At 44.4% G+C, this 15,882-nt stretch overlaps 1 protein-coding gene across 1 annotated transcript in view; it reads left to right on the forward strand.

The window, feature by feature from the left end:
* LOC137426508 (rho GTPase-activating protein 32) overlaps positions 1–15,882 on the forward strand; it is a 145,417-nt gene that overhangs the window by 43,191 nt on the left and 86,344 nt on the right. The window contains exons 6-7 of the mRNA XM_078777458.1: positions 3,686–3,768; positions 3,891–3,998. Of these exons, the coding sequence (XP_078633584.1) occupies positions 3,686–3,768; positions 3,891–3,998 (191 nt within the window). The remainder of the gene's footprint in view (positions 1–3,685; positions 3,769–3,890; positions 3,999–15,882) is intronic.

The following is a 15,882-nucleotide window of genomic DNA, read 5'->3' on the forward strand; positions in this document are numbered from 1 at the left end:
CATAACCAAACCCCCCAACATAACCAAACCCCCCAACATAACCAAACCATCAAGCATAACCAAACCCCCCAGCATAAGCAAACCGCCCCAGCAAAACCAAACCCCCCAGCATAAGCAAACCGCCCCAGCAAAACCAAACCCCCCAGCATAACTATTATTTGAAAATTGGTTAAATAAGTAATTAATTAATTGAAAAATTAAATGATGAATCAATTAATTGATTAATCGAGAAAATAAAAAATTCCCTCTGTAGCCAAATCTTGATCACTGTCATGTCCGACTATCAGCTTCCCAGCTCAAAAGGTGCCTGAGATATTACCTAGATGAGAAAGAAAATAAATAAGTGATTAATCGTAAAATACTTAATTACCTCCTTATGGTTATGTTTTCACCCCGGTCTGTTTGTTACTTGCCGGAAAAAATTCCGGCAAGTATGTTGGTTGGTTGGTTTGTCTGTCCGTCTGTCTGTCTGTTTGTGCGCAGTATTACATCTACATCGTTGCACATAGCATCGCCATACTTTACACACATATTTGCCTTGCCCTAGAATAGACTGTGCCCAATTTTTAACTCTCCAGGCCCAAGGCCTCCATTATGACGTCATAATTCGACAAATACAAAACTTCATCAAATCAAGATGCAATTTATTGAGCGCCATGTCGGCATAAGCTGGTGGAGAAAAAAAAAATGATGACGTCACCGGTCACGTGGTTCGGCCGCCATCTTGGAAAAACCGAAAAACTTTGCACCTCTATATCTCCGAAAGTGCTGAATAGAATAGTGCCGTGATGGCGGGGAGTGGTTGACAAATCAAAAAAAAAAAAGTACATTCCGGCAAGTCCTCCATCTCTGAACAATTTATAGTCTGTTTGTCTGTCTGTCTGTTTGTTTGTGAACAAAATATCTCAAAAAGGTGTGGACGGATTCGGTCGAAATTTGGCAGAGATGTAGCATATGTCACAAGGAGGAAATGATTAGATTTTGGTGAAGATCCGGATTCGGATCCAACTACTCGAATTTTTAAAGTGATTCTCCACCTTTGGGAAAATGAATGAATAAATGATCGTTTTAAGGCCATTTTCCCCGCTAGAGCGAGGATAGCCTTGCGGGCCCCATGAGAATCATGGTTCCCTGTTTGAGGCAATGTTTTTATGGCCGAATGCCCTTCCTGACGCCAACGCTTAGTCACCTCTTACGATGCGCAGGGATACGGTGTACCTATTCTAAACCGGGGTACACACCGGGAAATCTCCACCTTTGGGAGATAGGGCCAAAAACGATACATGGCAGGGTATCTCAAAAGGTTGTGGACGGATTTGGACGAAACCTGTTGGACATGTTGGGTGTGTGACAAGGACAAATAGATTCGATTTGGGTGAAGATCTGAATATGGATTCGGATATGAGAATTATTTAAAATTTTCAAGTGATTCTTCACCATTGAGTGATATGGCCAAACAGGTGGAGGTATGCTCTTTACTGAGTGCCGTTCTAGTTTATGAATTGGCTAATGGCATACCAAGTCAATCGGATGAAAATTGACGGTTTTTCAGATGAAAATTGCTGATTTTGGAAGTTTGACCTCGAGTTGACCTTTGACCTTTTGACCTCAAAAATAGTTGGTTTCCCAATTTAGTGACAATATACAAATGCTGTCCAATTTTCAAGTCAATCGGATTCAAAATGGCAATTTTAGAAATTTGACTTCAAGATGACCTTTGACCCCAAAATCAATAGGCTTCTCAATTGTGACGACCTCTACAATTAGGTGAAGTTTCGTGAAGGTCGGTTGAAAATTGTGACCTGTAGGCGACTGACATACAGACAGACAGAATAACGCACAAGACCAACCAATATACTTGAAAAATCTTCGATTTTGCAAGTAACAAACAGACAGACAGAATGAAAAATCACTCATAGAGTGACACTTGGCAAAACAGAACAAAGTAGAATGGCACTCAGTAGAGCATCCTTTTGACCTTAAAGATAATTAGTGGTTGAATTCAGTGACCTCATATGCAAATCGTCTTCAAATTTGAAGTTAATCGGATGAAAATTGGCAATTTTAGAAATTTGGCCTATGTTGACCTTTTGGCCTATGCTGATCTCAAAAATAGTTGGTGGTTGAATTCAGTTAGCTGATCTGAAAATCCTATTGAAATTTCAAGTCAATCGGATGAAAATTGAGGATTTTAGAATTTTGAAAAAAGTGGTTGACCTTTGGCCTATGTTGACCTTTTGGCCTATGCTGATTAAAAAAATAGTTGGTGGTTGAATTCAGTGACCAGATATGCAAATCTTCTTCAAATTTTAAGTTAATCGGATGAAAATTGAGAATTTTATAAATTTGGCCTATGTTGACCTTTTGGCCTATGCTGATCTCAAAAATAGTTTGTGGTTGAATTCAGTAAGCTGATATGCAAATCTTATTCAGGTTTCAAGTCAATCGGATGAAAATTGATGATTTTAGAAATTTGAAATGGTTGTTGACCTTTTGGCCTATGTTGACCTTTTGGCCTATGCTGATCTCCAAAATAGTTTGTGGTTGAATTCAGTTAGCCGATATGTAAATCCTATTCAAATTTCAAGTCAATCGGATGAAAATTGAGGATTTTAGAAATTTGGTCTTATGTTGGCCTATGTTGATCTCACACACCCAACCTATCCACTGAGTTTAGTCCAAATCCGTCCACAACTTTTTGAGATACCCTGCTATACCGTATAGCATGTTTGGCCTTTTCATTCATTCAATGCAGAATAACTGATTTTAAAAAGCCAGTGTCCAGATCCGTATTTGGAGCAAATGTGTTACTTTGTCTGTCTGCCTGTCGGTCCACAAACGTCAGTTTATGATCGAAGAACAACAATAATATATTTTGAATACAAATCGGAACATGAATTGGAAAACAAACCTATCGTTTAGAAGTACTTTGGCTCTGTATTTGGCGCCATTTTCCATGCGCAGATAGGAGTGAGATCATATTTTAATCCACCTGCCTGCCTGACAAACCACCGTTTAGACCGGGGGGGGGGGGGGGATTTTAATCCACCTGCCTGCCTGACAGTGAAACAACATTTAAAATCATTCCAAACAGGAGATTTGCTGTTTTTAAAGATGTTATAAAGGACACGAACATCAAGCACGAATACCAAATGTAACATGGTAATTAAGGCGGTGTAAAAGATGCTGCATCAACGGCGACGAACTTCTGGAATTTTTTTTACAACCTTTAAAATCTTCATTTTATTTGAATTTAATTATATATTTGAACACTGCAGAACACAAATCGCTTTTTTTGACACTTTCAAAAACCTTTCATTTGGAAGTACTTGGATCAAATATTGCGGCATTTTACATATTGCGGCATTTGCTGCTCACAGACCCCACCATTTTCCTTTTTTGCTCAAGACTACGTGGGGCTAACGATATTACATATGCCAATTGCTTACAACTTCAGATTCCATCAATGGACACTGGACTAGTCACGTAATAGGCCAAGTTATTGTTTATCGTTCACTAAAAGTATCGAGTAACCCAAGAGCACACCCATGACGGATTGTGATGTCATCCTGATAAATATCTATCGTGACCTCATCCTGTTAAATATCTGTTCAATTGCCTGAGATTGTACAAACCTTAAAGTGTCGTTTGTCTTGTCTGACAACATTTTCTTCTTTAATTACAGGAAGCCGTTCGTGAAACGGACATTGAACTACGCCTGGAGAGAATTCGGAATGCGATATCTCAGCTACCCCCACCAAACTACCGGTAAAATAACACAATCACTGCACGCAGCAATTGTTAGCTAACGTGCTATCTTATTAGTCATCCGATTATAATATTGGTAACTTAACCACCTGACACCCTCAACTTTCCTCCCCACCCAACAGCACGCTCGTACACCTGATGAGGCATCTGGAAACAATGGCGTCGCACAGCGCGAAAACCAACATGCACGTTCGGAACTTGGCCATCGTTTGGGCACCAAATCTACTCAGGTCAGGTCCTGTTTTCTCCCTCATATAATACGTTCGCTCCATAAAAGGCTGAGCTTCATCAGCTCAGGTGTACGTCCCAAGGTCAGTGCGGAATATGATTTAGGAATGGGGGCGTTGGGATTGATACGTCTCGACGTATTCGAAATGTAAAGAAGCAAACAGACCAACTCGTTTGTGCAGATATCACATCGTTGAAAGCACCGATCTGTCCTTGACCTTTATACCATTCACAATTTGAGGTGTACTCTATGTAAGCTCATCCGAAAGGATGGAGTGGCACGTACTTTTGAGCTTTGTCTGGTTTCGATTCCCAACCCGACTCAACATGGTCAGATTGGTGTTTCTCGAGCATGGCATTGCATCACATGGGGCGTCGTCCTTCGGATGGATGCTCGGCTGGGTCGATCCGAGGGACGGTGTTAAATCTGCGGGCATTAACCTGATGGATGTTAGTTATCACAGGTCTTTCATTAAGAGTAGGCTAGTTGTTGTTGTTGTTGTTGTTGTATAGCCTCATGGACAGTTCTCTTGAACAATCTCGTGGCATGTAGATAGCCGATTGATCTCCCAGGAGTAACTCAGAGATCCCCTACATCTTGGATGGTGTGCCACCCTGCCACCCCACTTTCCGCCGACCCCCCCACCCCCTCCCGGATCATTCAAAAGTTGGAGCCATGACACAGTGAGTGAGTGACAGAGAGAGAGAAAAATAGAGAGAGAGAGAGAGAAAGAGAGAAAGAGAGAAAGAGAGAAAGAGAAAGAAAAAGAAAAAGAGAAAGAGAAAGAAAAAAAAGAAAAAAAGAAGAGAAAAAAGAGAACAGAGAGACACACAGAGAGAGAAGAGAAGAGAAGAGAAGAGAAGAGAAGAGAAAAAGGACTGGTTCATGGAGACCGATTGGCACTCTGGCCATTATGGTTCTGCACCCCAGAGGGGCGCTGCCTGCCGAATCCGCGCAGCAGGGAAGAATAGGGAGGATTTGGCCACCGACTTGCATTGTGAGGTAGAACCACCGCGAACAGGTGTCCCCGATAGTTGTAGAGTAGCCTAGTTATTACTGGACTGGAATCCTAAACAACTTACAAATTCCTGCCCTGAGCCTGAGTACCACTGGGAAGGTAATGTCAAACCAACCAATGTTATCCTTGCCATGGGGCTAAGGGACAGAGACAGACAGAGACAGACTCTATAGGCCTGTCCAAGTATATTCATATTCAGATGGGAAGGAATATGGAATTTGTTATGGTGCTCAAGTTGGCTTGCTTACTCTTCACAAACGAAGGACACTGTTGGATCTTTAACGTCCACCAACTAATGCTGGCAGACGGGACGCCCAGTTTCCCATCCATCAGGGGGTCAGCACACACATTGATGAATCGTCCTGCCTGTGAATCACCAGGGTGGCAGTTTGTAGTTGGGCCTGGTTTCTGACCCAAACAGACATTGGGGTGGCAACCCATCCAGGATTATAACGTGTGCCAAGAAACTGCTTCGGCAGAACCACCTCTACACAGTGATGAATTGCAGTTCCCGGTACCTGTTCAAGTACAAAAGGAAAATTAGAAAAAAAGGAGCAAAAAGTTTGGTCTGTATGAGTAATCTACAAACCAGTACCTGAATTGGCTTTAAAAAGCCTTTCTTTTTTTTGTATACAGAATCGAGGCTCGTGTTAGAGCGAACACATTGAACATGAAAATATGCACAGACACATAAAACATAGTATTTTACATTGAATGGAGTGGGGGACAAGAGGGGGAGGGAGAGGGAAGCACAAAAGCAAAACAACAGTAGAGAACAGGAACGTCGGTAGATCTGTGGAAGGAGGAGGGCTGGGGGAGGAGGGAGGAGTACACGGTATAAAGCAAATGAACACTTCTAGGAATTTCAGGAAAGCAGTTGGGGATTTGAAGAGGCGGATTTGGGGTGTTTTAACGGGGGTAGAAAAGATCAAGGTTTTGGATGGGGAAAGATAAGAGATGGTGGTGAACAGCCGTTTTAAAGACCTGGAGGGAGGAGTGGGATTGAAGAGAGTGAGGGAGATTGTTCCAAAGGCGGGAGAAAAGAGGAATGAAGGAATGAAGGAGTGAAGGTGGGCAGAGAGCCGAGATTGGTCACTTTGACAATCTCTTTTGACAAACCTCTTTGACATTTGGAACCTTTCTATACATTGTAATGACCCTTTAGACTCCTCCTTGAGCCCTGGTGTTGGGCTAGCGGCTAGGGTGCCAGCTTAGGATCCAAGGATCCTGAGTTCGAATCCCGGTCGATCGCTGAATTAACGCCAGGGGGGTTGACTCAGCCTGCTCATCCTTCCGAGGTCGGCTAATTGAGTACCAGTTCACTGGTAATTCCCTGTGTGTCGTAAAAAAGGCGACAAACAGGGTTGGTGGCAGGAAGAGCATCCGGCCGTAAAACATTGTTTCAAAAAGGGGACCAAAAAAAACAACAACAACCATGGTCCCCGAAAAAGGCCAACCCCCACTTTGCGGGGAAAAATGGCCTCTAAACGGTGGTTTTTTAGACTCCTTCAGACAGTTCCGACCCTTTAGACCTTAAATTATACCCTTCAGACCCCTTCGACCTTTTAAGACTTTTTAGGCACTTTAGACCATTTAAACCATTTAGACCCATTTAGACCTTTTGAGACCTTTCAACCTTCAGATCATTTGACCTTTACAACTTTTCAGACCCTTGACCTTTACACATGTACAACAAGGTGGACCACTTAGACCTTTCATTTGCGATCAACGACCTTTCATTTAGTACTGTACTGTACATCCTTCCATTTATTTGCCATACAAAATACACCACACAAATCTCTGATCCTTCTTTCTTATTTTTATTGCTATTTTTTTCCGGGCACCAAAAATTTGACTTCGGCACCCCCCAAAAAAATAAATAACCAACAACTACAAAAAATGGGTACACAGTAGGGCACCCTAAAAAAAAGGTTCATAATGTGGAGCCCTGTATTAAGTATGGTGATAATATTGATTATTAGGCTGAGTTTACACTGACTTATAGTTTTCTTTTTCCACCTCGAGATATCCTGAAATATGTGGGAATAATACATGGGGCGTTCAAAAAGTTATAGGAATGGGGTTCACACAACAGCACAAGAATCACCAACTTTTTTCTCTTTAAATATACAAATACTGTATTTTTAATTAATTATAAAAATTACAATTTCTAGACTAATTGTATCTACTTGTAGGCAGAAAGAGGGTTTATTGGGCTATTCAAAAGTGCTTTGTTCCAAGAACACTTTGAACTCGAGTCATTTGGCAATCAATGTGACGCAGGAATTATGGGTCAAACAAAGCCTGTACAATGGTTGCCAACCTATGGTTGTTTCACCATACCCTATCCTTTTAAAATGTTTACAAGCAAGGAAGGAGCACGTACTATTTTGTAAACTTGCTGGTCACAGACTTCCTTCGACACAGTCCTGAACTCGAGGCCTTGCTACGTCTATTCCATTCAAAAGCAATTAAAATCTCATTTAATCATCATCATGAAACAACCATACTGGGGTCAAGCACTCTCCCAATGGAATGGATCCAAGCGAACATTCACGAAGCATAAGTTTGTGGACACTGGATTGACGGAATAACCAGTTGCACAATATTGACCAGTGAATTGTAAGCGTGGTGTATTTGAGCGATGAGGAAATGAATTATCATGTTTGTTTTTGTGGTTACATTTGTGACGTTCAGGAAATAGGAGCTGACTCAACAACTTGCTGGGATAGTATGGTTGAAAAGGCTATCCACAAGAGCCCAAAATGTGCAGAGACATTCCCAAAGACTTAAAGCTGACATTAGGATGCTAGGACTTCGGAATTGTTTGTGACACCGGTATTGTATTCCTTCAACAGGAACACTATTTTTTGTATACATAGTCGAGGCTCGTGGTAGAGTTAGAATTAGTACACTGAGCAGATCAGGACCCAACGGACCAAAAGGAATAGTTCAGAGAGAGAGAGAGAGAGCGAGAGAGAGCGAGAGCGAGAGAGAGAGACAGAGAGAGAGAGAGAGAGAGAGAGAGAGAGAGAGAGACATATATAGAGAGATAGAGATAGAGATAGAGATAGAGATAGAGATAGAGATAGATAACACCAACAGCAGAGTTGAAGGCCAAGATAGAGGGAGACTTGGACAACCAATGAATGTGGGGCAGGAGAGGATGCATGGGGTGGATATGATGGATACAGAAGGAAACTCTCAGGAGGGAAAACTGTCAATTTGGATGCAGGAGGCATTGGGGTGGGGTGGGGGTTAATGAGGCAATAAAAGATTAAGGTTTTGGATTGGGGATGATCTGAGATGGTGGTGAACAGCTGTCTCAAAAATCGGAAGGGAAGAATGAGATTGAAGAGGATGTGGAAGTTGGTTCCACAGGCAGGAAAACGGAGAAACAAATGAGTGGAGGTGTGCAGTGATCCTGGATTTAGGTACTTTAACCTTAAGGGGTTTGATTGTGGACTATATGCACACTGCAGAAACTTGGAGAGGACAAAGCACGGAAAGATCAGAGGATGCAAGACCAGGAAGGAGGCTGTAGAAGACAGAGAGGCCACCAACATATCTGCAATGTTCAAGTGATAGACCTATATACTCAGCTTTATCACGGGAGAGTGCAATGATCTTTAAGGCCTTGGTTTCCATGGCATCAAGCTGACCAATGTGTGAGACAGGGGAGCCAGCCCAGAGGAGAGAACAGTATTCCATAAAGTTGTGGTTGAAGGCTTTGTAGGTGGATAGGAGTGCGAGTGTGCCAAGGAAGGACTTGGTATGATGCAGGATGCCTGTCGGTGGGCTGGCGTTGGAGGCCAACTTTGAAATGCGGCTTTCCCCAAAAGAGAGAATGACTGATAGTGAGACCCAATAATTTGAGTGATTGAACTTCTTTGAGAAGATTGTTAAGAAAATAGATGGGAAGGTTTGCCAGATGGTTCTTTCGGAGAGAGAGATAGTGAGAGTTGTCAGGTCTGAAGAGTGACCTAGTCTGAATCCGAATTGGTGATCTGAAATGATGCCTTTGGAGAAAAAGGATTTCATTTCAACTGCGATGATGGATTACATTACCTTGCTGATTATTGGAAGAAAGCTGATGGGTCTGTAGTTAAGGGGATCCGTTTTTGCACTTTTTATGTAATGCTGTGATATTGGGGGATTTCCAAGCCGGTAGAAGATGACTTCTTTTTTTTCTTTTTTTCTTTTTTTTGTATACAAGATCGAGGCTCGTGAAAGAGCTAACATTAATCACACAAAAAGACAAACCGACACACAAAACACAAAAAACAAGGGGAGCGGCAGACAAGATGGGGAGAGAGGGGGAAGGACACAAAAGAGAGGGGGAAGGGGGGGAAGGACACAAACACAACATTTGAGAGCAGGGACATCGGGAGGACTTGGGGGGAGGTGGGAGAGGAATAAAACATATGAACACTGCAAGGACTCTGGGGTGAATTACCGGGGGTAGAAAAGATCAAGGTTTTCAATGGGGGAAAATAAGAGATGGTGGTGAACAGCTGTTTTAAAGACCTGGAGGGAGGAGTGGGATTGAAGGGAGTGGGGGAGTTTGTTCCAGAGGCGGGAGAAAAGGGGAATGAAAGAGTGAAGGTGAGCAGAGAGCCTAGACTTTGGCAGTTTAACCATAAGAGGGTTGCAGGCAGATCTTGTGCGACCTGAAGGAATATTGGGGGGACAGAGCACAGAGAGAGCTGGGGGAGCAAGGCCGGAGAGGAGTCGGTAGAAGACAGAAAGACCACCAACCTGCCTGCGGTGAGTGAGTGAAAGGCCCTCGGTGTTGACTACATCGCAGGAGATTCCAATGATTCTGAAAGCTTTGGCCTCAACAGCGTGAAGCCGAGCAAGGTGTGAGGCAGGAGCACCAGCCCAGAGGGGGGAACAGTATTCCATTGAGCTGCGGATGAAAGCCTTGTATGTGGTGAGGAGCTCAGGTGTGCCAAGGAAGGACTTCGCATGACGGAGGATGCCCAGTCGGCGACTGGCTTTGGAGGCCAGCTTGGAAATGTGGTTTTCCCAAGAAAGATCATGGCAGATAGTGAGACCCAAAAGCTTGAGCGACAGAACTTCTTGGAGAGGATTGTTGAGAAAGTAGATGGGAGGGTTGTCCAGTCGGTCCTTTCGGAGAGACATTGTAAGAGTGTGAGATTTGTCAGGATTGAAAGACATGTTCCACTTGTTTGACCAGTCTGTGATTTTGTCCAGGTCTGCAGAGAGTGAGGAGGCTGCAGACTGCCGATCTGAGGGATGAGCAATGGAGCGACAGAGAGTAGAGTCATCAGCAAAGAGATAGAGAGGATTTTCAAGAGAGTCAGAGAGATCATTGATGAAGACCAGAAAAAGCACAGGGCCCAGAACACTACCTTGGGGAACTCCAGCCTGAACAGGAAGAGGAGATGAGAGAAACCCATTCAGGGCCACACGTTGACTACGACCAGAGAGGAAGTCCGCCAGCCATGCGTGGAGATTTCCATGGATACCAAAGGAGGAGAGTTTGGTGAGCAGAGCAGGGTGCCAGACCGTATCGAAGGCACGTGAAATGTCAAGGGAGACAGCTCTAATTTCCTGTTTGGCATTGAGGACCTCCATCCATTGTTGAGAAAGCAGAAGCAGCATGTCCAGAGTAGAGTGACCAGGTCTGAAACCAAATTGATGATCAGAGATCAAGCCATTGGAGAAGAGGAAAGATTTAATATCTGAAGCAATGATGGATTCCATGACTTTGCTGATAATTGGGAGAAGGCTGATTGGTCTGTAGTTGCTGGGATCTGTTTTTGCACCTTTTTTGTGCAAACCGGTGATGTTGGCTGATTTCCAAGCAGATGGCAGATGACCTTGAGCAAAAGAGAGGGTGAAGAGAACAGAAAGAGGGAGTGAAAGAGTGGAAGAACATGATTTTAGGACCCGTGGGCTGATGCCGTCAGGACCAGTTGCAGAATCAGAGTCGAGGGTTGACAGAAACTTTTCCACCTTGTCAGGAGGAAAGGACACAGAGTCCAGGAGCAGCTGGGTACGACTGGGTACGGTGGGTACAGAGAGGGATGGGTTTGGGACACAAGATTTAGAGGCAAACACAGAGTTGAGGCATTCAGCTTTTTCACGTGCGGAGTCAGCCGTTAAGCCGTTTGAGGTGAGGGAGGGGATGGAGGGGGAACAAACACCAGAAACAGATTTGACCAGACGCCACCAAGATTTGGAAGAGGGAGACAGATAAGAGAGTTCGGTCTTGAGAATGGTGAGATATTGTTTCCTGGCTCTCCTGAGGGTGGACACACACTTGTTTCGGGCTTTGTGAAAGGAAATGAGATTTCCTTCCATTGGATTTGTTTTCCAGGAGACGAAAGCAAGTTGTTTCAGGGCAACAGCCTCACCACAAGATTCCGTGTACCATGGACGGGAGGAAGGGTATGACAACTGAAGACGAGATGGTATAAATCTGTGCATGAGAGAGAGCAATTTACTTTGAAAGAATTCCCAGGATGAGTTGATGTCAGAGGCGGTAGAGATGGGAGACCAGTCCAGATGATTGATGGCTGCTTGAAGACCGTGCCAGTTGGCCTGAGTGAAATGCCAGACTCGTCGACGCTGAGGAGGCTCTCTGAGAATGGTCAGAGAGATGTCCACTTTGACAAGCACATGATCAGATGAGCCGATTGGAGCAGAAGAAGAGCAGCAGACATTTTCAGGGAAGTTTGTCATAACCAAATCCAGAAGAGAAGATGCTCCGTTGACTGAGATCCGGGTCGCGAAATTGACAGATTGTGTCAGTCCCAGTGAGTCGCAGAAGTCCTTTGCTGAAGAGCCATGGCTGGTGAGAGAGGTACCCACACCCAGCCAACTGGCATGGTGACAATTGAAATCACCACATATGAGGAAGAGAGAGTTGGGATGGGTAGATAGAAGTTGGTCCATATTATCAGACAGTGAGATGTAGATGGAGTCATCGCTGTTTGGTGGACGGTACAACACACATATGAACAAAAGGTGGGAGCGAAGGGGAAGCCGTAGCCAAAGGTATTCCTGGGGGTGAGGTGGAGAGAGGGCAGTGGAGGGCGAGTGAGGAAGAGAGTTTTTTATAAAGATAGCAACCCCACCTCCAGGACGAGGCTCAGGTCTATAATACCGGAGGAGGGAGTAACCTGGGAGAGATACCAAGGCATCAGAGACATCATGAAGGAGGAAAGTTTCTGTTAAGCAGATCACATCTGGTTTGTCAGAAGCAACCTGTATGGAGAGGTCAGTCAAGTTTGAGCGAAGGCCCCGGATGTTTGAGGTCCATACCGTTAATGAAGAGGAAGGGGGAGCATCGGGTCCAGAACAGGGTGGGGGAGGGGTAGGGTAAGATGTGGAAGAGGAGGAAGAGGTAGGGAGAGCTGTTGAAGGTGTGTCAGAGATTTCAGAGATTTCAGAATAGCTTGGAGAAAGGGAAGAATGGGGCGGACAAAAGGTTTGATGGAGATTGGGTGAGGCACAGTGAGGTGTTATTTGAGGAGGGGGAAGAGCGAGGCAGAAGGTTTGGGGAGATGAAGGTGAAAGTTGGAAGGGGGAATAAGAAGGGAGGATGCTTTGAGGAGGAGGGGTGAGAGGGGAGTCTAGGAGGGGAGGAGCGAGGGAGAGTCTCGGAGGGGAGGGGTGTGGGGGGAGTTTAGGAGGGAGGGGAGGGAAGGGGCAAGGGGGGAGATTTGAAAGGGATGGGTGATGGGGAGGATTTGGAGGGGAGGGGTGAGATTGGATTTTGAAAAGTGTACGATTCATGGGAAACGAACATTTTTTGCAAAATGAATTTGAGACCTTCGAGTCAAAAATACGTTTGAGGACACTGGAGGAGGGGTGGAGTTCTGGATAGTTTAGGGAATGTAGAAAGGAGGAACTGTAAGAGATGGTATTATATATATATTTTGGAATGAATAGATTTGGTGAGCAAGACGAAAGCATCCTTTTGTAGGAAAAGAAGAAAAGGGTGTTATAATATATGAGAGAAAATAGTTGTTCAGGGGAGAGATTATACATTTCTAACCGCGTGATCGCGAACGAAGAACGAACGAACAAAAAGAACAACAAATAAACGAATAAGACCTGGGAAGGAAATATTTTTTTGGGGGGTTTTTTTTTTTTTTGTGAGTGCAGATATTAAACAAGGAGGTACGGGGTGAACGACTGGTACGAAACAGAGAACGAAAATAATTTCAGCGCATTCGACGAATCGCTGAGAGAAAAACAAAACCACAAGGTCGGAGACGGTACGGTAGTCTAAGCCTACGAGTACTAGGCCGCAGAATACTTGATACCATTAACCGACGATTGTGTATACATGTACGAAAAATTAGCACCGAAAATTTTCCAAAAGATACGCTATAGGTACACACACCGAAAGATAGGTACAGTCTCGACAAAAACACGATTGTGATAGATCACTTAGCTTCGAGAGCGTGAGCGCATGGAGCAGCTTCGAAAAGACGTGACCTCGCCGTGATCTCGCGAGATCTCTCACCTAGCGCAAATGGCAGTGAAAAGGACAGAGAGAGGATGGGAATGAGCAGCAGAGCAGGTTTTTCGGACACGTGAGCTGTCTGGTCTAGGAGAAGAAGGGTATCACATGGAAGGATGGGTACCAAAAGTGAGGGTTTGGGAACACAAGACTTGGAAGCAAACACAGAATTGAGGCATTCGGCATTCTCATGTGCAGAGTCGGCTGTGTAGCCATTTGAAGGAAGGGAAGGGAAGGGATGGAAAGGGAGCATTCACGAGAGACAGACTTAACAAAGCATGTTGTTTGGAATGTTGTGGACCCTTCGGGATCCACCAAGTTTTAGAGGATGGAGGCAAGTTTGAAAGTTCATTTTTGAGGTTGGACATATGTTGTTTTCTGGTTCTCCTGAGAGTGGACACACACTTGTTGTGGACTCTTTGGAATACACTGAGATTGCCTTCAGTTGGATTAGACTTCCAGGAAAAGGCAAGTTGTTTCAGAGTAACTGCCTCACCACAGGATTTAGTATACCATGGGCAGGAAGAGGGGTAGCATAATTAAAGATGAGATGGGATGAATCTCTGCATGAGAGATCAGGATCCTTTGGAAGAATTCCCAGGCTTAGTTAGCATCATGGGGAATTAGGTTAGTCTAACAACTTCTACTCCTTAATATTCGACTAAATATCTTGTTAAACTTAAAGCCTTTTGGGATATATATATATATTCTGTACACTGCAAACCATTATGTCTGTTAGTTTGTCTCGCGTTTATGGCGGCCGCTTCCCATGCTGCGTTTGAAAAACTTCGCACGCAGGCAAAGCTCAACATGGTCACTTTTTTATTGTCTTTTCCAGTAATGTTCATGTTGATTATAAACATCTGCATTACAGACTTGGCATTTAATATGGAATATTTTTTTTGTGGGGGTGAACTTACTTTTCAAGATGTCTTAGAACCAAAAGTTCATTGGAATTATGTTGAAATTATTCTAGATTTTGTTAATGTGACCTTTAAAAGAAACAAAAACCACATTTGACATTTCGAAACAAATAAATTGATCCTTGAAAGTGATGTAAACTGATATCGAATTCAATTCATGGACAGTACTGTGTTAAACTTCTGTACGTTTTCCAGAAGTATCTCTTTATTTTGCACATTAGCCCAAATTTCTTTTCACAAAAACAAAAGTTAAATCACGACTGGGATTACGGACAGTAAAATTACATTTCAGTACTTCGTGTAACCCCCACGAGCATTCAGGAGAGCATGTACACGTTGAGGCATGCTGTTCATGAGATTTGCCAAGGTTTGGACAGGAATCGCTTGCCATGCAGTGACAATAGCCTGCTACAATTCACGCACAGAGGTCGGCTGCTGGTCCAAGTGGTCGATTTGACGCGTTAATTCTGCCCACAAGTTCTCTTTCGGATTCATATCCGGGGACATGGCAGGCCACTCCATATGCTCTACACCACGGTCAGCAAGAAAGTGTTGGATCATGCGAGCACGATGAGGCCGTGCATTGTCATCTTGGAAGACAAAGTTTCCTCGAAAGGCTGCACGAGCAAATGGAAGCAATGTTTCTTCCAGAATGGCCCTGTACTTGAACTGGTTCAGGTTTCCATTCAGAACAACCAGGTCAGTTTTGCCCCCTGCATGAAAAGCAGCCCAAACGGTCACCCCACCACCTCCAGCTTGGACTCTTGGCACTATACAATCTTTGTGTAGGCTTCATGCACTTGTCTGCGCACTCGGACGCGGCCATCTTGACGATAGACCAGAAATATAGACTCGTCACTGAAGATCACGTGATTCCAGTGTCCTGGCTGCCATTGACGGTGCTCTCTGGCCCACTGCAATCGGCGCTGATGGTGTTGCCTGGTCAGGCGTGGCTTTCTCAGGGGACGCCTGGCACGATAGCCTGCTTGAACCAGTCGTTGGTTGACTAGCCTTCTGGATACAGGCACATTTGTCAGTTGCTGCCACTCAGCCCTAAGCCGATTAGCTGACTTGGTACGGCCATTGCGGACTAACCGGTGCAGCTGGCGATCATCCCTCCTTGTGGTTCTGCGGGGACGTCCTGGCCTCGGTATTGGAGTAGGGACACCCCTCTGAGCATTTCATTTCAGGATCTTTGACACCTGACCTTGAGTGATGCCATACTGCCGAGCAATAGCACGCTGTTTCATGCCGTAATTTCGTAAAGCCACCACTCCATGACAAACAGCATTGTCGAGTTGACGGTCCATCTCCAGAGGAAGCGGCAATAACTTTTGGAGACGTGCAGCAGTTGTTTTCCACTAATACAGAACGCAACAACCCTTGTATACCCGACTGTGAAGCCAATCATCAAATGCACCTGTCCGTACATTTTGCCACGCCA

This window comes from Myxine glutinosa, chromosome 5, assembly GCF_964187855.1.
Source record: "Myxine glutinosa chromosome 5, kmMyxGlut1.1, whole genome shotgun sequence".
In the NCBI taxonomy this organism is placed as follows: domain Eukaryota; kingdom Metazoa; phylum Chordata; class Myxini; order Myxiniformes; family Myxinidae; genus Myxine; species Myxine glutinosa.